This window comes from Leptinotarsa decemlineata, unplaced genomic scaffold, assembly GCF_025532065.1.
Source record: "Leptinotarsa decemlineata unplaced genomic scaffold, Ldec_3_MD MMD2_tig00002974_RagTag_RagTag, whole genome shotgun sequence".
Classification (NCBI taxonomy): domain Eukaryota; kingdom Metazoa; phylum Arthropoda; class Insecta; order Coleoptera; family Chrysomelidae; genus Leptinotarsa; species Leptinotarsa decemlineata.
The window spans coordinates 10475601-10497085 of NW_027412578.1; the positions used below are offsets into that span (position 1 = coordinate 10475601).

The 21485-nt window shown below is 34.3% G+C and overlaps 1 protein-coding gene across 1 annotated transcript in view; it reads left to right on the forward strand.

Moving 5' to 3' along the window:
* Positions 1-2332: 2332 nt before the first annotated feature.
* LOC111513912 (uncharacterized) overlaps positions 2333-21485 on the forward strand; it is a 230334-nt gene continuing 211181 nt past the window's right edge. The window contains exon 1 of the mRNA XM_074177470.1: positions 2333-2664. Within this exon, the coding sequence (XP_074033571.1) occupies positions 2592-2664 (73 nt within the window). The 5' untranslated portion in view covers positions 2333-2591. The remainder of the gene's footprint in view (positions 2665-21485) is intronic.

Sequence of the window (21485 nt, forward strand, 5' to 3'; positions counted from 1 at the left end):
CATGCTTCATATATATTATTTATTTTTGGTATTGGTATTACTGTGCTTATTTTGAAGTATTGGGGAAATTGTCCTGTTTGAAGAGATGTATTAATGAAGTTCAGTATAACATGCCCAAGGTGTTGAATATCTCTTTTAGAAATAGACTGTTCATTATCTCAGATCTATTAATTTTATTTATTGAAAATATTATATTTTTCAACTGCGGCAAGTCTATCAGCTTAAAAAAAGAATTTAATTTACAATTTACTATGTCGAAACTGTTTGAACTCCAGTCTGACTCAGAATTTATATTGTTTACAATTTCACCTATACTATTGATAAAATATTCATTGAATGCATTTGTAATATCAATTTCTGTGCTACAAACTTTTATTTGATCGCCGACATTGAATACTATCTTTTCAAAATTATAGCTTTCAATTGGATTTATAAGTGATTTTAAATACTTCCACATTTCTTTCGCATTATGTTTATTTTCATCAATTTTCTGTTCATAATAACTTTCAACATCTGGTCTTATTTACTTGGTCGATCTCAAAAAGTTGTTGTTGATGGTCATCACTCCTTCCCTCTTGATATTCTATCAGGAGTACCACAGGGTTCCATTTTGGGACCTTTATTGTTCATCATTTATACTACTGACATTATCTCGTCCATCAAGAAATGTAAATACTGGCGTTTCCTGATGACATACAATTATACATGCACTTTAAAATCGATGAGTGTGCTGAGGCACAAAATCTCTCCAACACTGATCTTGATTCGATCAATGGGCTATCAAGTGAACATGATTTGAAAATTAATCCTGATAAAACAATGATGATGCACTTTAGATCGCAGAAGAATCGTAAATTTGCAGAAAACAATTTTCGTTTAGAACTAGGTCATACTATCTTGACTCCTGTCAATACAGCTAAAAACTTAGGGGTCATGCTTGACACTGATCTTAGATTCACTAGTCATGTTAAAAATTTAATGAAAAAAGCTTATATGTCATTGAAACTGTTATACTGTAATCGTTTCATTTTGAGCCAACCTCTAAAAAGAATGCTCTGTGATAGTTTGGTGCTAAGCCATTTCAACTACTGTGACTTCATATATGGGCCATACTTATATGATTCAGATAAAAAAAGAATACAAAAAGTGCAAAATTCTTGTTGCCGCCTAATTTATGGACTTCGTAAGTATGATTCAATTTCTGAAACCTTTAAAAGCTCCCGCTGGCTCAATATGAAAAACCGTATGATTCATCATTTGGGTTGTATTGTCCATAAATTGATCACCCTTTCCCATTCTCCTCTTTTAATACAAAAACTAATTCTGCGTGAAAATATTCAATCAAGAAACATTAGACATGAAAACAAATTAACTATGCCACAACATCGCTCTGCACAGTTTCAGAGATCATTTCTTTTTGGTGCTGTAAAGCTCTATAATTCATTGCTCGAGAAATTGAAGAGATTCAATATCAGGAAATTCAAATACAAATATAAAAATTACATCTATGATAGTCAGTAATGTCAACTTTTGCTTTTTAGATAACAGATCAATTAAATTAAATTATTTGTCAACTATCTTTAGAAGGTAATCACAAATTATTATTTTATTAACGGTTCTCATTTTATGTTACCATAACTGTTAATTGCTTTTATTTTTGTATGTTTGCGTACATCATGGAGTGGTGCTTGTTGGTTGAGTTAGAGTAGCTTTGAGCTAGACTTCGCCAAGGAGTACCAGCATCTCCTGTAACCTATTTTCATTTTCAAGTATATCTTTGTATTGTTTTTTTTGTATTATCAATAAAGCCGATTAATTATTATTATTATTATTATTATTATTATTATATTCACATAGTCATTTCTCACTCTCTTATATCTTTACTGGTTGGATATAAGAACAATTTCAGCCTTGATTTATCATGCGCAGACGTTGAATTCTGCCATTTGTTAGGTTAGATTAGTATCTCCTGTACTGAGTAACCTTTCAATAAAAGCATTTATTATTATTATTATTATTATTATTAATATTGATAATTGATGAATTTGTCATTAAAAAGTCATAAAATTCATCATTATTGAACCATTTTCACTCAGTATGCCGTCTTGGTGCTAAGCGGGTAGTTTGTAACGGGGAGAATTATCCCTCGAAAATCGGGTCATAAAGGTGATTCTCCCCATCAATGAGGCAATTTCCCATGCGAGAGATTTTTCCGAACGGAAAACCTAAATCCGCGTGATTTTGGCCACCGAAGTGGGAGTGGCATCTGGCTACAGCGGCGCAGCATCCCGAAGAGATCGCGCTCCCTCCGCCACAGTTTTCGCGCGGTCCTCAAAACAAGAGCAGCGACAATTTCCACCCGGCTCTAAACGGATGTCACTTGTTCCGCTTTAAAATACCGGCGTGCCGCTCTAATTGAATCCATTAACGTCCCGTGTAATTGTTTAATTATTCAATCATACAGTGACAGACGGCAGTATGGACGGCCGCGGACATAGAGCCGGTTCGGGGGCAGAAGGGGGGAAATGATCACTTTCGAGTACCGGGTATGAGTGACAGTGATTTTTGATTTGACTGCTCTGAAGATTAGGATGAAGATGGAGAAGTTTGTGGACGTTTCTTCGGGGAAGCGGTTGTTTCTGTTGTTGTTGACAGTTGTTGATGGTTAGTGACATTTCTTCTACTTTCAAAACGATCTCGATAGCGGTGTCTGCTTGAAAATCATTTTTGTGGAGAACTTGAATACAGTTGACTATATTCTGGGTTTTTTTCCAATATCCTATATACTTCAAATTCATTAGTAATTACACACTGTATGGTTGACTATGAATACCAAAGTTGAGGAATACTTTTTACTTCGAAATCAGTTTCAACAGAAGTGACTGCTGAAAAGTCATTTTTATGAAGAATGGAAATCCAGTTCACTGTTCTCTGGGTTTTCTCTATAATCTAAATAACTTTGAATTCATTAATGATTATACACTATCCGATTGACAATAAATAGCAGAGTTGTGGAATTCTTTCTACTTCGAAATCGGTTTCAATAGAAATGACTGCTTGGAAGTCATTTTTTCGGAGGAATGGAATACAGTTGACCGTTCTCTGGGTTTTCTCCATAATACAAAAAAACTTTAAATTTCGTAATGATTATACACTGGCCGATTGGCAATAAATAGCAGAGTTGTGGAATTCTTTCTACTTCGAAATCGGTTTCAATAGAAATGACTGCTTGAAAGTCATTTTCTCGGAGGAATGGAATACAGTTGACCGTTCTCTGGGTTTTCTCCATTATACAAAAAAACTTTGAATTTCGTAATGATTATACACTGGCCGATTGGCAATAAATAGCAGAGTTGTGAAATTCTTTCTACTTCGAAATCGGTTTCAATAGAAATGACTGCTTGGAAGTCATTTTCTCGGAGGAATGGAATACAGTTGACCGTTCTCTGGGTTTTCTCCATAATACAAAAAAACTTTGAATTTCGTAATGATTATACACTGGCCGATTGGCAATAAATAGCAGAGTTGTGGAATTCTTTCTACTTCGAAATCGGTTTCAATAGAAATGACTGCTTGGAAGTCATTTTCTCGGAGGAATGGAATACAGTTGACCGTTCTCTGGGTTTTCTCCATAATACAAAAAAACTTTGAATTTCGTAATGATTATACACTGGCCGATTGGCAATAAATAGCAGAGTTGTGGAATTCTTTCTACTTCGAAATCGGTTTCAATAGAAATGACTGCTTGGAAGTCATTTTTTCGGAGGAATGGAATACAGTTGACCGTTCTCTGGGTTTTCTCCATAATACAAAAAACTTTGAATTTAGTAAAGATTATACACTGGCCGATTGGCAATAAATAGCAGAGTTGTGGAATTATTTCTACTTCGAAATCGGTTTCAATAGAAATGACTGCTTGAAAGTCATTTTCTCGGAGGAATGGAATACAGTTGACCGTTCTCTGGGTTTTCTCCATTATACAAAAAAACTTTGAATTTCGTAATGATTATACACTGGCCAATTGGCAATAAATAGCAGAGTTGTGAAATTCTTTCTACTTCGAAATCGGTTTCAATAGAAATGACTGCTTGGAAGTGAGTTCCGTGAAGAAATGGAATACAGTGACTGTTCTCTGGGTTTTTCCATAATACAAAAAACTCCTAATTCAATAATGTTTACACACTGTCAGATTGACAATAAATATCAGAGTTGTGGAATTCTTTTCACTTTGAAATTGGTTTCAATAGAAATGACTGTTTGGAAGTCATTTTCGTGGAGGAAGGGAATACAGTTGAGTATTTTCTGTTTTTTTTTCATAATACAAAAAAACTCTGGATTTATTAATGATTATATACTGTCCGATTGACATTAATAACAGAGTTGTGGAATTCTTTCTATTTCGAAATTGGTTTCAATAGATACGACTGCTTGGAAGTCATTTTCCTGGAGAAATGAAACACAGTGACTGTTCTCTGGGTTTTTTCCAAAATTCGAAAAAAAATTGAATTCATCAATGATTACACACTATCCAATTGACAATAATTATCAAGAGTTGTGAAATTCTTTCTGATTAGAAATCTGTTTCGATTGCCATGACCGCTTGGAAGTCATTTTTGTGGAGAATTGAAATACACTTTGAAATCAGTTTCAATTTTAATGATTGCTTGGAAGTCATGACGGTGGAAAATAAAAGTTTATTTGATCGTGGCATTTATTGGTGGCATAAGTGGGTTGTATTAATCTTCCGCAATCTGAGTGTTTCCAGAGTTATCAAAAATTGTTAACAATTCTATGGAAAATAGCGGATTTGTAAATTATTTCTACTTTGAAATCATTTTCAATTGGGAGGAGTCATTTTTGTAGAGAACTTGTTTCCTGAACCTAATCTTGGACAATATTGAAGTTAGTGGGGAATATAAACAATGCCAATGAAAATAGTGAAGTAGTGGATCTTCTTTTTCTTCAAAATCTTCAAAATCAAAATTGATTGCTCAAAAGTCATTTCTGTACAGAATAGTGAGTAATTAAATAGTGAATCATTATCCTCCTGCTTTAGTTTTTCGAAGTAACGCTTATCCTTTCGATATGTGATGGAATTGATCAATTGTTAATGAAAATTGATACAGTATTCAAGAAACACTTTATCGTGAGATTTTCACAAACCAGTTTTAGAAACACGCAACATTAAGGAACATACAAGTAGTTTCTTTCATATTGACAAACCATATTTCAGCAGCAGGACTTGAGTTGATTCATGATTATGGCGTGTTACATTTAGGAGAGAAAAGTTTGAAACTCATTCTATTAAAATGTTTAGAAATGAATAGATTTGAGATGCATAAGCTGAATGAATTGTTCCTTTGGATGAATTGATTTATAGCCAGTCTTCAAGTATGCCCACTGACTATATGTGAAAAATTCATCATGAAACATTGTTAACCACTTTCAAACACAAATTTTGTACAATAGAATATGCTGTGAAATCGGTTTGACTTTGGGTTTTGGGTCATATATTTTGGTTTTGACAAATGACTGTCAGACTTCAGTTCATCTCCGTTATTTTTCGAACTATCAGATTGATGATAGAAATCAATCGATGAAAATCTGAAGGGTTTTATTTGATGCTTTCCAAGTTTGCATTTATTTTGAAAATGTCCCAATTTTATGTTTCACTGTGAAATTTGTATTAGAAACAATATACCACTTTCCTCTTCTATTTCGTCTGTCACTTGAACGCGATGGGTGAAAGTAAACCCATTTTGCGCTTGTACAATAGAAACCGCTCAAGTGCAGTGTTTATTTTGCATTTCACACTGTTTGTTTTCGGGATAGGTGAAACGGTAGGGATCCATTAATCCAGAGCCTCCGGCACACTTGATGTGACAGAACGATCTGGGAATATGAGCATTCGAGACCTTTGATCGTCTCTGACTGCTCTTAATTTGAACTGTGTTTGAAATTACAACTGGGGTTCTGAAGTATGTTTTTCGGTTTGTTGGCTAGCAGATCAAATCGATTAAGGAATTTATGTGGATTAATGAATTTGGTTGAATTTGCTGTAATATTGGAAAAGTGAGATGATCCAATTAGAAAACGATAAATCGAGTAAATATTCCTTTTAGTATTCTATTTCTTAGATAGATTTTGTCATGTTCTGTATCTATAGAGTAGGGAGGGTGAGTGTAAGCCCACACCACTGAAAGAATATGTGACAAATTGAACAGTATAAATGTGTATGTGTATGTATATGTATGTATGTGTATATGTTCATACACACATCGGAAAAGTCTAGGGATATTTTTATAACATACTGAATATCATAAAAATAAATGCACGAGGTCGTTTAATTTCGATTGAATTGGTACACTAGACCACCCTGTAGATTTCTATGGGTTGAACAAAGCCTGCAAAAACGGTAACTAATCTTTTATCAAGTTTTTTACAAACTGTAGGTTTTCGGCTAAAGTGAATAATCTGAAAGTGTCGAGTTTGTACATTCTATGCAGTTCTTGCTCAGCAATTAAACTGGGAATATTGTGCTTTAACATGGAACGCCATCACTTACCATTGGCTGAGATGAATAGAGCTGTAGGGCTTCTTCAAGGTGGCATGCGACAAAATGATGTAGCTCTTCGTTTGGGGGTCCCCCAAAGTGTTATCAGTCGATTGTGGCGGCGTTTCCGTGAAACTGATAGTCCAGCCGAACATCATCCAGGGCGAGGACGCGCTACAATTGCAGTTCAAGACCGATTTTTGGTCTTAACCCCAAGAAGACAACCGACAATCACAGCACCTGAGTTGGTTAACGTGTTGCAGCAGACGCACCAGGTAACCATTGGTCGTGATACTGTCAGAAATCGACTGCATGAAGCAGATCTCCACAACAGAAGGCCACTTAGATGTCCATCTTTGTCGAGAGGCAATCGCGGTAGAAGATTAGAGTGGTGTCAAAAACATCAAAACTGGGATGCAAATGATTGGGCCACAGTTTTGTTTACAGACGAATCCAAATTTGGATTTCATCCAGATTCTCGTCGAGTAAGACTTTGGAGACGACCTGGAAATGATAACGTTTGAGACACGTCCAGGAAGTGCACACATACAGAGATGGTACAGTAATGCTGTACCACCTCTGTATGTGTACGCAGTCTCACAGCTCGACAGTACCTCGACACCATTCTTCATCCTATCGTCCGTCCGTTTGCTGGTGCTGTTGGTGAAAACTTCCACCTAATGCACGATAATGCTCGTCCACATGTCGCGCGTCTAGTGACTGACTGGCTCACCAACGAAGGAGTTGATGTATTGCCATGGCCAGCACAATCGCCGGACCTGAATCCCATCGAGCATGTGTGGGACATGCTTCAACGAAGAGTTACTCCGCATATGGGGAACATTCACTCAACGTTTCAATTGAGATAGCTTTTAATCGCTGAATGGGCAAATGTACCTCAACAAGACATTGACAATCTCATTTTGTCGATGCACGATAGATGTAGGGCCGTAATAAACCAGCATGGAGGCCATACTTCGTACTGATTCCAATTTTTTTTGTATTATGATTTTTTTTCGGGGTGCCAAAGAAGAGCCATATTTTTTTTTAGTTTTGCTTATATGCGCATTCAGTATTTTTGACCATTTAATAAATTTTGTTGTAAGTTACATTCGTTTAATAATCACCCGTCAACTTTTTTCTCCCTAAAGCGATCTAAAAAAAAATTATTGCCATGTGTATGTATGTATATGTGTATATATGTATAAAATACGTGGTTCCTGATGTGGGTTCATTATGATATTATTTTGTGTATGTAGGTATATATCTGTGTGTGTATATTTATGTATATGTTAATGTATATGTATATATAGATCTGTGTCAAAATTTCAGCATGTTCCATACTATTCTTTCATTTTTTATATTTTTTGCAATCTGTATTTTTTATATTTTCTTTATACATTGTAATCTGATTATCCGATGATAAATAAAGCATTTATTCATTCATTCATTCATGTACGCCCGTAAGAAGTTATACTTCTTTGGCGTAACAAGACAAAAATCTTTCTAAAAATTTAATCCTTTGCGTTATGTAGTTAGATGGAGTTTATTCATTTTCAACCCACCGTATGTATACTATATTTTCTGGCACATAGTGAGCACACTGGGACTATTGAGAAAATCGACTTTGTGGTTGACAGAAATTGCTGAAAATTCGAATAATCGTTAAGAACTTAGGGTGGCAGCATTGTCCCTAGAAAGATAGCTGCGCCCCTGGACGAAGTTTCTGTTAACTATGAACAAGGGGAGTCTGACTAAATGCGCTCGACTGAGAGGCAACGGTCATATAAATTAAAGAAGAAGAAGAAGCTAACTTCTAGGTTAACGCGCGCATCGTGAACATTCACTCACATAATTTTTCCCTATTGCGCAAAAAGAAGTATAACTCCAAAAATGCTTTTTTCAGTGTTACACCTGAAACTTCTCTTAATTTTTTGATGTTATTCATGAATTGGTTCTATTACCATACTTTTCTCTTCTCCGATAGTTGAGTACACTGCTTCCACTCCCAAGCAAATTTTTCTGTACACCCTGTGTTCATTCGATGTTTCACCACACTGATGTCTCTCGAGAATGGCGGGCACTTCATTTCTGTTCGATGACACAAGCGATTCTCAGTTAGAAACGTTCAACCCTGAATCAACAAACTGTCTATCATGATTTGATTTATCCCTGTTTACACAAAACAAGGGTGGAAGCCGTTCGAGAGCATCGCTGAAAATTAAATATGTCAGGGCAAACGTACTACTGGCCGATGACACACAAACAAAGAAATATAATAAATGGTGTTTTTGGAAAGTGTCCGGCCTGGTATCGATTTACTCGAACAATATCATAGACTATTGTGTTTCATTTTCCTCTGCTTTTATCCACTTTCATGTAGAGGATCGATGTCAAACGCTTGCTCGTGGTTTTACGTAAAGGGAGCATGTGACAGATAAAATAACAATCTCGTTTGTTGTGCAACATTATTTTTGCTATTTCTCGTTGCTCCCTGACCCAATCAGGAGTGAAGTGAAAAATGTTTTGATTTCAAACCAGCTCAGGTTTCCATTTAAGGAAAGAAGAAACTGCAATTTATGAAGTAAAACTTTTTTACGCGCGCTTGACTTTGGGAGTAAGCTGGTGAATGCGTGACGAAAAGTGTGATAGGGCGAGGCGAACGGAAGTTGAGAGGGAGGTATAAGTTAGTGAAGATGGGACGAGAGAGAGTTACGTTTCGTATATTACTGTGCAGGAGCGAGAGAGAGAGAGAGAGAGGTACGAGCACACATTTACAGTGAAGTAGGCTCTGAAAAATTAGTAGAAATATATCATACGTTCCCACTAATTTTAGTGGGATATTTCAATGGTAATTTCGCGTCCGACGATGAACAACTTTTGGTAACCTTTTTTCAAGATGAATTTGAACTACAAATGAATAATAACCGAAATGAGACAACCACAAGACATGAAACAGCAATGGATGCAGTTTTCTCTAGATATCTGAATAATTTCAATTCGAAAACATATGTATCTTATTTCTTGTATCATAAGCCTTTTGTTCCGGTCTTGCAATCCAAAAATGAAAATGACAACTCTAGGTTATTTTTCAGTTGGGTATTTCAGTCCATGCGCTATAAAAACAGTATTTTCTGTTATTCAAGCTTTCGAAAATTCATTTCGAAATTCATATTTATCAAGAATATCTACAAAATAAATGTGATGCAAACACATTTGCACGAGGTATTTCGAATTATCGGCCTATCTCTATTATTTGCAACTTTGCAAAGGTTGCTGAGATTCTAACTGAGCGAGTTATATATCGGCATATAGTGCTTCTTCCGGTGTTCCACAAGGGTCAAATCTGGGACCGCTGCTCTTCAATATCTTCATTATTGATATTGCAGATGTTATAGATGTATATTTCCCTTCATATGCCGATGATCTGAAAATATACTGCCTCGTTGAGAACATAGATGATTGTATGAACTGTCAGCAAACGTAGGACGGGTTGAAGAATGGTGTTATCGAAATACTTGTCGCTGAATCCGAATAAATGTAAGGTCATGTCCTACAGTTTAAAAACGAACATCTTGATCTTGGATTATTCAATAGAAAACGTTTACCTGGTGAGACTAGAAACATTTACTGATCTTGGCGTCAAATTCGTCACTGCACTATCATTTAATAGGCATATCGATGATGTTGTAACCTCCACCTGTAGTTTGTACGGAATAATTGCACGTAAGAGTAGTGATTTCAAAGAAACTTCGACCTTAAAAACTATATTCTACGCTTTCATAAGATCAAAGTTAGAATACGCGTCAGTTGTGTGGAGCCCCTTTTATCAATATCATATAGATAGAATAGAAGCAATTCAACAACGATTTTTGAAACTGCTAAGCCTAAAAACTGATGGCATTTATCCTCCAACTGGAACAACCCACTCTGAATTGCTACAAAAGCATAACTTTTGCAGTCTCGGAAAAAGGCGTGAATATTATAGTGACTCTGTTAGAGATAATTTATATATATATATATATATATATATATATATATATATATATATATATATATATATATATATATATATTCAGTTGCAAATTGTCAGATATAAAATCCCACGTCTTAAAATAATTGTTCTGTCACCTATAATAAATATAAAATGTGTAGTCTTTATAATCACTTGTTTGCGATGTATTTATTATACGTACTCTGTTATTTCCTGTTCTGTAATCGGGCTATGTCCAGTAGAGAATTGTATTACAAATAAATAAAATAAATAAATAAATTATATAGTAATAACAATTTTATGAATGACTCACCAAAGTTACTTTGAAATATAGAAAATGCATAAAAATCCTAACAAACAAAACCGAAAAGTCAAATGCAAATGTGACGTTCAAGATTTTGTTATATGAACTCAACGGAAAAGAATAAATGACCCAGCTTATACAGCGCAGAGAGTTGAAGTAAAACCATCAGGCACCTGTGCAAAATTTTCGATTTGGAAGATTCGTCGCAAGTTATTTCCCACTATGAAAAGTAGAAATTAATTTCGTTTGGTCGTTTGGCCTGAAGCACACTCGCTTTTATTGTTTCCAATCCATTATTTGATATTTTCCACCACTTTCATCCTGATGGTGCCGATTTTTATCGATTAGTAAAAGTTTATTACCTGATTTTCACTTGGAAAATGAATTACATCAATGATATATTTCTTCGATACCTTTTCAGGAATCAATAATAATAAAACTTGGGAATTTTCTTTGGGTGATCAGCAGAACGGAAGTGTACTCTTATAACACAAGTTATTCCAATATTTCGATAAAATTCATTATCATCTTCAGGGAAAAGCTACAAATTTTGAATGATGATAATACACTATAAAAAATTATTGATATGAAAGGTCACACTTACTGTTAGTGAGGTTGGCCGTGTCGAAAAAGATGTTGCATTTAAAAAATTTGAAACATGTCAATACAATAAACAAAGTCACTAATTAAAAGAGGTTGACTCCTCACAAGATACAAAGAAGAATATTACATTAAAATTTGATAAAAATCGTTAATTGTTTCAAAATTATGGACTACCGGTAAAAGTCATGAGGTTGAAGAACAAGTGAGAGACACAGAACAATTGACACTGTCAGCTGTCATGTAATTTAGTTTGAAAAGGTGTGTTTGTTTGTAGATGATAATAAATGGAACAAAAGAGAACTGATTTTGGTGCAAGTGTGATCAGAGTCATCTGCTGTTCTGTAAGTAACTCAAGGAGAAAACCCAAAAATCAAATATGTTAAATTGAATGAACAACATCCTCATTGGTCTTTAGGAGAAAACAAGTGAAGAGGTGTTGTAAATAAAAATAAAACCCTGCCTTAGGGAGGTTGGAAATTTTTTTGTTGAAGGGAACATGTTTGAAATTTATGAAAATTATATTAATGAAAAACCAGAATTATTATTGGTTTGGAATTCATGTAGATTTTTGTCATTTGATAAAAGGTGAAAGGTGGTATTTGTTCTTGACCCTGTATAATGGTACTTCATGAAATATCCATTTTTGAAAAACCGGTTTTCGTCTGGAAGTGAAACACATTAATACTCGTACTAGTAGAATATCAGAGTCAAAATAATTTGAAATGGATTAAAAAAGTGGAATTTCAATTGAGATTTTTTTTATATAATGATTTTTCATCAGGAAATTTGACTATTCAGTAGAACTATATTAACTGTTGATATGTATTACTATAAAACACGAAAAAATTTTCAAAAAACCATATTTTATGAAGTTATCTTATGCAAAGTTAAGAACGAATGAATATTGCATAACTGAGAAATTGCTATTATTCACTCCGTTCCCCTAACGAGAATTAATATTTCTCACCCTTGGTAAATAATGATAATAAAAAACCACCTAGGTAAATAATGACTAGAACTAGAAGTAGGAAATTGAACATTGGAAATACGCTTGAAAATTATTTGAAATTATAATTAATTGTACAATTGTGACAAATCATGTGTATTCCAGCATTTCCTGTATTAATGGAACTAACATTTGGACCAGGTAAATTCACTTCTGTGTTACAAACAATCCTCATATTTTGAACGCATTCATTACCTTTTTCCACTAAATTATCTTCAACATGGACATTTTCAAAGATATCATCTTGACTTGCAGAAGAAGTTATATTTGAAGCTTCATCAGGTAAATTACATTTTGGCAGTAATTCTGCGATTTTCTTCTTATCACCTATCGATTCCTCACCATATTCTTCAGCCACTGCAGCCGACTTCCACCCACCGTGCCGTTTCAGGCTTAGTAAATCTCCTCCGTTTTCTGCGAGAAGTGTTGCTGAGCTACGTCTTTGAGAATGACCAGTATAACACTCAGGATTTTCTAATTTGAGATAATTAGCCACGACATATGGTACTTTACTAATAGTATTGTGCCCAATATTTTGTTTAATATGTTTACCTTTACGGTATAAAATAAATAGTTTTGTAATGTCAGTTCTGTTACTTTAGCAACTTTTCTTTCTTTACACCATGTTTTCAGTTGGTTATATGCATTCATGTACAGTATCTTTGATTTTTCTGGCAATAAATCACTACTTGTACTAGCTGCCACCACTCTAACTTCAGGCGGGGTACACATCATCTCTAAATCATCTTCACTTGAATTTTCACCCATTTCTCAATTAATTATATTGACGTTTCACTTATATAGATCTTTTAACTTCTTCAAAATGACATCTGAATTTGAATTAGAACCGCATTTGGCAAACTGACAGCAAATATAAACATTGTACAGTGTTTGGTTGTCATGGAAACGCCGGCAAACGTTTTCATGGCCTAAGTAGATGTTGAGCGCTTATCAACGACATCGCGTATTCAACATGGAAACTGTACCGTTTCAATTTGACATGCAACAATTCATAGCTGCCTTGGGTTATCATATAACCAAGGAAATTTTTTTCTCACTACAATGCAGAATTGAGAAATTTTAAGTTCTGAACATACAGAAGCGATGAGAGAAGTGGAACATTGAAATATATCGAAAATGCAATGAGATATTTCCTAGATTCATAACAAAATTTGATACATGCCAAATTTTTACATAAATAAAGCCAGTCTGATCAGAAACACGCTCCACTTTACTTGATATTTCGATATATTTAACAAATTGTTGGAAAATTACTAATGCCAAAATTAAAATTGTTAATATATCAATGTTAGTAGTGAAAAAAATTCTATATATACCTCGGCTGAAAAAGCTATTATTTACCTCGCACATCATATCCATCATATAAAAATGCTCGGTAAATAATAGCTCACTTCTCACCCTAAATATATAATATACTATTCAATAACTTTATTTCGAGTCAGAGTATTCATAATAATCTGTTAAACGTCTACATTCCTATGTAAAATTCATATTTCCTTTTTCCGAACCCGAACCACTGTAATATTCTCAACTTCTCAAAATCTTTACGTATAATATCAGAAGGTTCTTGAACCACCGTTTCAATTTTCGATAAAACTAGCTTATCCCTTGAAACGGAGCAACTCGCGAACAATATCCGAAAATAAATCATTTGTGGCTATGTTCGAAGTTGTTTCAGCTAACGATACAGTAAACGTGCTATATAACATCAAAAAGTGCAGAAAGTTGCTCCCCAAAGAGTATTAACTCTTAATTTATAAATTATCGTTAGAGAAGCACTGGGGGCGGAAGCTGGAGCTCCGAAAGTTACGAAGTTGATCCTGGCAGATTTATTGTCGAGAAGTTGCATAATGTCGGTTCGGACCAGTATGAGGATTGTTCTTCATATGTAATAACCTTAATTACCATCGAGATAATTGTGGGGCTAATGAATGTGTTGGGCAGCGTGTGAATACAGCGTGTTGAATGAAGTGTGTCATGGATGCAAAGTTCGTTGACATACTCTTCATTGTTTATAATGACAAGGTAAATCTATTGGCAAAATTATTATTATTACTATTTATTATATATACTTTAGTATCCAAAGAAAAAAATTTGTACACAAAGTTAGTGAATAAATATAAAAAATACAAAAATATCCTATTAATTTAAAAATATAGATGGAATATAATGTAAAGTAAAATATAAAAACACTGTATAAAAAAACACAAACAATGGTTGCAACATACATACATATAAAACATGCTAAGTTAAAAATGATCGGTATAGAACTCAGTGAAACTGTAATAGGGTCTAGTACTCAAAATTTCTTTAATAATTTTTCTGTACTGATTGATATCAATATTTACCTCCTTAGTGTAACTCGTCAGATGGTTATACATTTTCATACCATTGTAAAATAAGGAGTCCTTGACCAGAGAGTTGCAAGGGATAGGTAATTTTAATTTTTTTTGCATGCTCTGACGATTTGTATAGTGATGGGAGGTAACCTCAAGTTTCACAAGATGTTTCTTAATTAAACACACTGTCTCCAGAATAAAAAAAACAACAACCGTCAATTTTTTTTCATCTATAAACAGTTGCCTACATGAGTCACGAGGTTTAGCTTTGCACAAGTATCGTATAGCCCTCTTCTGTAATTCTAATGCAGACTACAGCAAATTGAGGCTACACACCCCCCAAAAAGGTATACCGTACCTTAAGTGAGACTCTACCAAAGCGTGATATGCTGTTTTCGCAGTATAAACTCCCAATTCTTTGTCTGACGACTTATTTTATGGAAATTCATGTTCACAGTGAACACTTTTGCAAAAGTGTGTTTTTGTAGTATAATTTTGCAATAACTACCACTGCATAACATTTTTCTGATGTGAGCGTCAAATTTCAGTCCACCGTCTACATACAGTCCCAGAAATTCAGTACTCTCTCTGTTCTCAATGATACCGCTCGCTACAGATAAATTCTAAAGTGAACATTCGAATGTCATAATATTTGTTTCAGAAATATTAAGGGAGAATAGATTGGAATCACACCGAGACTTGATTTTTTGTATATCATGAGTATTGAGTATATCTATCTATACCTCTACTATGCCACAATATAGTGGTATCGTCAGCGAAAAAAGTGAATGTACCAGATATACTTATGTTCATCATATCGTTAATATACAACAGGAAAAATAGGGGACCGAGAACCGATCCCTGTGGTACACCAGTATTTATTTCAATACTGTTTGGACATTCAATCGTTTTCACAATCTGACTGCGACCATTGGGATACGACTCAAACCACCGTAGTGTTATCCCTCTACATTCATAGATATTCAGCTTACGTAGCAGTATTTTATGATTAACGCAGTCAAACGCTTTTTTAAGGTCACAAAACACTGCTGCAGCAGCATCTCCATCATTCATATTGGAATACATCTCAAACAGGAAAGAGAATATTGCATCATGTGTGCTCTTGTTGCTCTGGAATCCAAATTGATTTTTCCTTATGATGTTATGGCGAAGGAGAAATTCATTGAGTTTTTTCTTAACTAGATGTCAGCGCCAAAATACCGACAGATATCTTCATTGCACTGAGGTTATATATTCAATTATATTTGCAAAACAGTCGGTTCTATACAGAAACGCAGAAGGAACATATATTTGTTTCTTGAAAATTCTGCCTTCAGTACATGTGACGGAATCGGCCGATTTTTTAAAGGATGGTGCTTGAGCAAAAGTAGCGATTCACATTGGATATGAATCGCTAGAGATCACAGCCATTTTAGAAAAACTCCACATAATCGCAGTTCTCCAAATGAGAGAGTTTTCAAACAGTGAATTTCGAGGTGTACTGAGTTAAACTGCTTTTTTATGCTCTGCTTTTGGTGGAATCAAATATGCCTCCGCTTCAGGGGCGGAGCTTCCTACATTCAATTCAATTCAATTCAATTTATTCATTGGTTTTACAGATTACAGTAAAATTAATATAAAACACGTCACAAATTACATATATAGGTAGACATTTCACATTTGAAACTGACAATTTTGAAAATATAGCAAGTTATTTGAAATATATTATTGAATGAAATTATCGAATTAGCTGAAATAAAATTCTTCAATTTCATAAAACATTTTCGACAACAGAAAATTTTTGAGATGCTTTCTTAATTTGAAGTCAGTAGTTTCCTTTTTAAATGATTTCGGGAGCTTATTGTAAATTCTTACGCCATTGGAGATAGGTCCCCTGAGAGTTATATTCAAATTATTTCGAGGTGTTTTTAGATGGTGGTTAAATCTAGTCGAATAACTGTGATCATTACTATGAGTGCTAATGCTTATTTTATTTTTAAAAATGTAGCAAGATATTTCTAGAATATACAAGCAAGAGATAGGAAGTATTTTCAGATTGGCAAATAATGGTGTGTATGATTCTCTCTGACGTTTATTCAATTAAGTTCTGAAGCATTTTTTCTGCAGTACAAATAATTTCTGAGCTGCTGATGATGAACCCCATAATAAGAGTCGTGACTGAATTTCAGCATAATACAAACTTTTTAGTACGGAAAAGTTGAGAACTCTTCGTAGGCATTTCAGTTGGTATATTTTGCTGTTCAGTTTGGACATTGTTTCTCTGATATGGAATTCCCAATCTAATGTGTCAGTCATAATTATACCTAAACATTTTATGTTTTCGCATTGTTTTAGTTTTACTTCTCCTGTTTTAATTTCTATGTTTCCAATACTCTTTTGTCTAGAGTGAAATATCGAAAAATTTGTTTTATAAGAATTGACATATAATTTGTTTGTTGAGAACCAAAGTATAATTCTTGTCATTAAATCGTTACAGTTTTGTTGGATGGCTTCTAAGAAGTTTTCTGCTACAAGGATCGACAGATCATCTGCGTAAAGTGTTAGTTTGTATTCATCTAGGTATTTAACAATACCTGCTATATATAAAGAGAACAATATAGGTGCAAGGACACTTCCCTGCGGTACCCCTACACTTAACGATATCAAATCTGAGCAGTGTATTCTGTTTTGTCCATCATCCTTAATATGAGATATCTGTACATATTGTTTTCTACCATCAAGATAAGACCGAAACCATGGATGTGTATTTCCTGTAATCCCATAAATCCAAAGCTTTTTTAACAATCGATCGTGTTGAACACAATCAAACGCTTTGCTCGGATCGCAGTATATTCCAATTGGACATCTATTTTGTCCACAATCGTTATCACCCGTTATCGTTATCATAGTCCAGTCATTATAGTAAATTCACCTCGGAATTCGAGATACCTAGCGGTAAGTCTGTAAATACTTGTATATTGACACCCTAAAAGTTGTCTCAAAACCTACATTTGGTAGGGTGTAAGCAACTATTGAATTTCAAGGTCAAAGGTCACAAAAATCGGTTTTTTGCGCTTTTTTTGGAAATATCTCATTTCCTATGGGTGTTTTGCTATTTGTATTCATTATCAATATTGTAGAATACAAAATTCTCTACAAATTTTGTTGAAAAAAATTTTTTATACGGTGAACCGTTTTCGAGATAGAGGGCGGAGAGCACGCGGTCACAGCATCACTTCAGGTCAACCGGTGCCTCTGGTCGAAAACGCGGCATATATAGTTGATGAACTATCGATAAATCAATGATTATAAATATTTGTCAATTTTCATTAACTATTATATAATATTTTATAATTTTTTTCCTAACTTATCCACTTTTTATTCAGTCTTAATTTAATGCATGTAATTGCAGAATTGTTAATGGAAATATAGGAATTATATTTGAATTTTAACCTAATTAATATTTATAACTTCTAACATGATGAAAAAAAACAAATAAATTATGAATTAATCTTTTTATTAAAAAATATCATTGAATACATTTATTTTTATTGAAAGTAAAGAAATGGAATAAAGGGTACAAAAACTACAATTTATAATTTTAATCATCTTCCTCCTCTTCATCGTCGTCTTCTGGCTGCTGGTAAATTTCAAACTGGTCTTCATTATCGTCTTCAATGACATTTGTCTCAAGTTCTTCCATGATTTCGGGGTCAAAGGTTTCATCTTCGTTAATGTCGCTCTGATATGGTAGAGCATTGAGACAAGCTTGCCCATTACATTGGCCACAAGCTAAAGAGCATTGCAAGCCCGCTTTCCTGCATCCACTCTTGCAGTTGCAGAAAATTGTATTTAGCAAATCTTCTGGAGCAGGTGGTAAAATTGTCATGATAGGCTCCAGAAAATCGTTTCGCATTGCCCAACCCCATACCTGGGGTTCCAAATCATGTCCTAATCAAGTTTGAACTTGATAATATACACGGTTGAAATGTTGATAAGCAGCTGCACTTGTTGGTGGAATATTTGAAAGCTGCACAGGTTTATTAAGTTTTGTAGACTTGACGTAATGCATATAACGAAGATGATCGAGACTTTTCACAGATTTCGGAGCATTATAGACTGCCAATAAGGTTTGAGTTCCACTTTCTAATAATCTCTGGGCCGAACAATTTTCTTCCTCAAATGCTGCAGCTAGTTCATCCAAATTTGTCAGTTTCTCAAAAACTTTTAAAAATGATTTTTTTCCCTTTTTGAAAAGCGCAGAAGTTGTATCACAGCCACTAATGCGTGCAGAAATAAAATATGTTTTTTAGAATGAGGATAATTATCAAAACTTTTAGTCGAGTATATCTCCGTTTTTACATTACCTTTCCCAACTTTTTTAAAGAAAATTTCTTGTTCGTAAGACAGTGTACGCCCAATTAAAATGACAAGTAAATCAATATCTTGTCCTATTATAACTGCAGTTTTTTTAGACTTTGATTCTTCAATTGCAGTTTCAACAATAAGAACATCCGCATCATCTCTGGCTTGTTTAGTAGTAATATTTGCAGCTTGTAATTTTTCAATTAACATATTAATGAACTTATCTTTGTTATTTCGATTTGACGTAGGGGAAGAATTTTAAAATTTACAGATTTTAAAGAGGCACTAAATTATTTTCTATTTAAAATGTCATTAGTGTAAATGGGAATGTAATTATATTATGATTTAAGTTTTTCTCTTATTTATTTTTTAATTTTAGTAAACGGTTATCAGTATTATTGAATAGATATAAATTTAATGCATGAAGAAAATGATAAAATATAATATAATAGTTAATAAAAATTGACAAATATTTATAATCATTGATTTATCGATAGTTCATCAATTATATATGGCGCGTTTTCGACCGGAGGCACCGGTTGACCTGAAGTGATGCTGTGACCGCGTGCTCTCCGCCCTCTATCTCGAAAACGGTTCACCGTATAAAAAATATTTTTCAACAAAATTTGTAGAGAATTTTGTATTCTACAATATTGATGATGAATACAAATAGCAAAAAACCCATAGGAAATGAGATATTTCCAAAAAAAAGCGCAAAAAACCGATTTTTATGACCTTTGACCTTGAAATTTAATAGTTGCTTGCACCCTACCATATGTAGTCCGAATAGACAGTCGCCAAAATTCTCTACAAATCTACCAAATATAATAAGATGTGTTTACCAGAATATATCTCAGGTAAACTGTTCATATCGTGAATATTCTCCAGCGTTTTTCATACTTTTCATTTCTCTCTTTCAAAACCCCACAGAAACAAAGTCGGCCACGGTAAACGAATCATCACTCGACAATCTCTTCTCGACATTGTTCCCTCGACGTTGTGATACCAGCAGACAGCCTGGACCCGCAATATTTCAAACAAAACCCTTCACTGTCTAGCCCTCTTCCCAACGAGCGTACACAGTAACCACAAAGTTTCAATCGAACTCACAACTTCATGCGCTGCGGAAATTCATATCAGGGCAAATATTTGTGGACTAGTTGCAATGTGCATCAGTATGGCGGTATAATAAACTGGGAGATCTGGGACAACCTCATAAAAAACCTCAAAACTCTCATCTGATTATGCACACCCCAATTCTGTCCTGAAGTAGAAGAGAACTATTCCATGTCATGCATATTCCTAGGCTATTAACACAGTTCCAAATAATTTGCAAGTTTGGAGCCCGTCAACTCCAGGAAGTTTTGATAGATCATTACGCAGAAATTGCCTTGGAGGATGTATTTACATCGTGTATGCAATGCAGGGTTTTCGAAATTGGGTCTTTCTTCGCCGTGAGCTTCTTTGTCAATATCCATTAGGATTTTTGTTAATTACTAGTCTCAATTATTGACAGTTTTGCTTATCGCCACTCTTACTTTGAATCATTAGCTACATTAGTAGACAGATCGCAAACTACGACTTCGCTAACGTTTCATGGAAGTTTTATCAGGACTTAAGCGTAAATTGTTCACTCGACGTTTGTCTATGCCTGGCCAGCGGGAGCTCGTATTAGTAGGCTCACTAAATACGATCTTTCAGCGATACGGTTCACCAATTTCTCCCTTGCAGCTGATTACTGCAGAGAGCAAAATAAACATGGTGGTGTGGCAATTTTTGTGGAAAATTATATCAAGTTTAAGCAACTGAATCTCGAAAAATACTGTATTGCATATCATGCCGAATTTTGTGCTATTAAATTAACACAAAACAAAACTGTCTTAGTCACTGTGTATAGATCGTGCCTCCATTGAGATAATGACATATTTATGGAAAAGCTTGAGGAACTTCTAAATTTTCTATCAGATACTTTTACCCAAATCATTGTTTTGGGTGATTTCAATATCAATTTCGAGTTATATAACAGTATATTTAGAGAGTTTGGGAGTATTATAACATCTTTTGGGCTTGAAATTTTAGAAACAGGTTTGTCAGATCATCGAGGTCAGTTCATCAAACTGGGTTCGTCCTTTAACCATAGAACCGGCAAGACTTGTATTTGAAAAATAACAAAGTATAAGGTGGCGAAATTTAAATATTGATATTGAAAATCTCGTATTTTTTATTACAGACTCAATAAAAAAACTTGTTGAAATTAATTTTCCATTGGAAGTCGTCTCAAATTATCAAAGAAAACAACC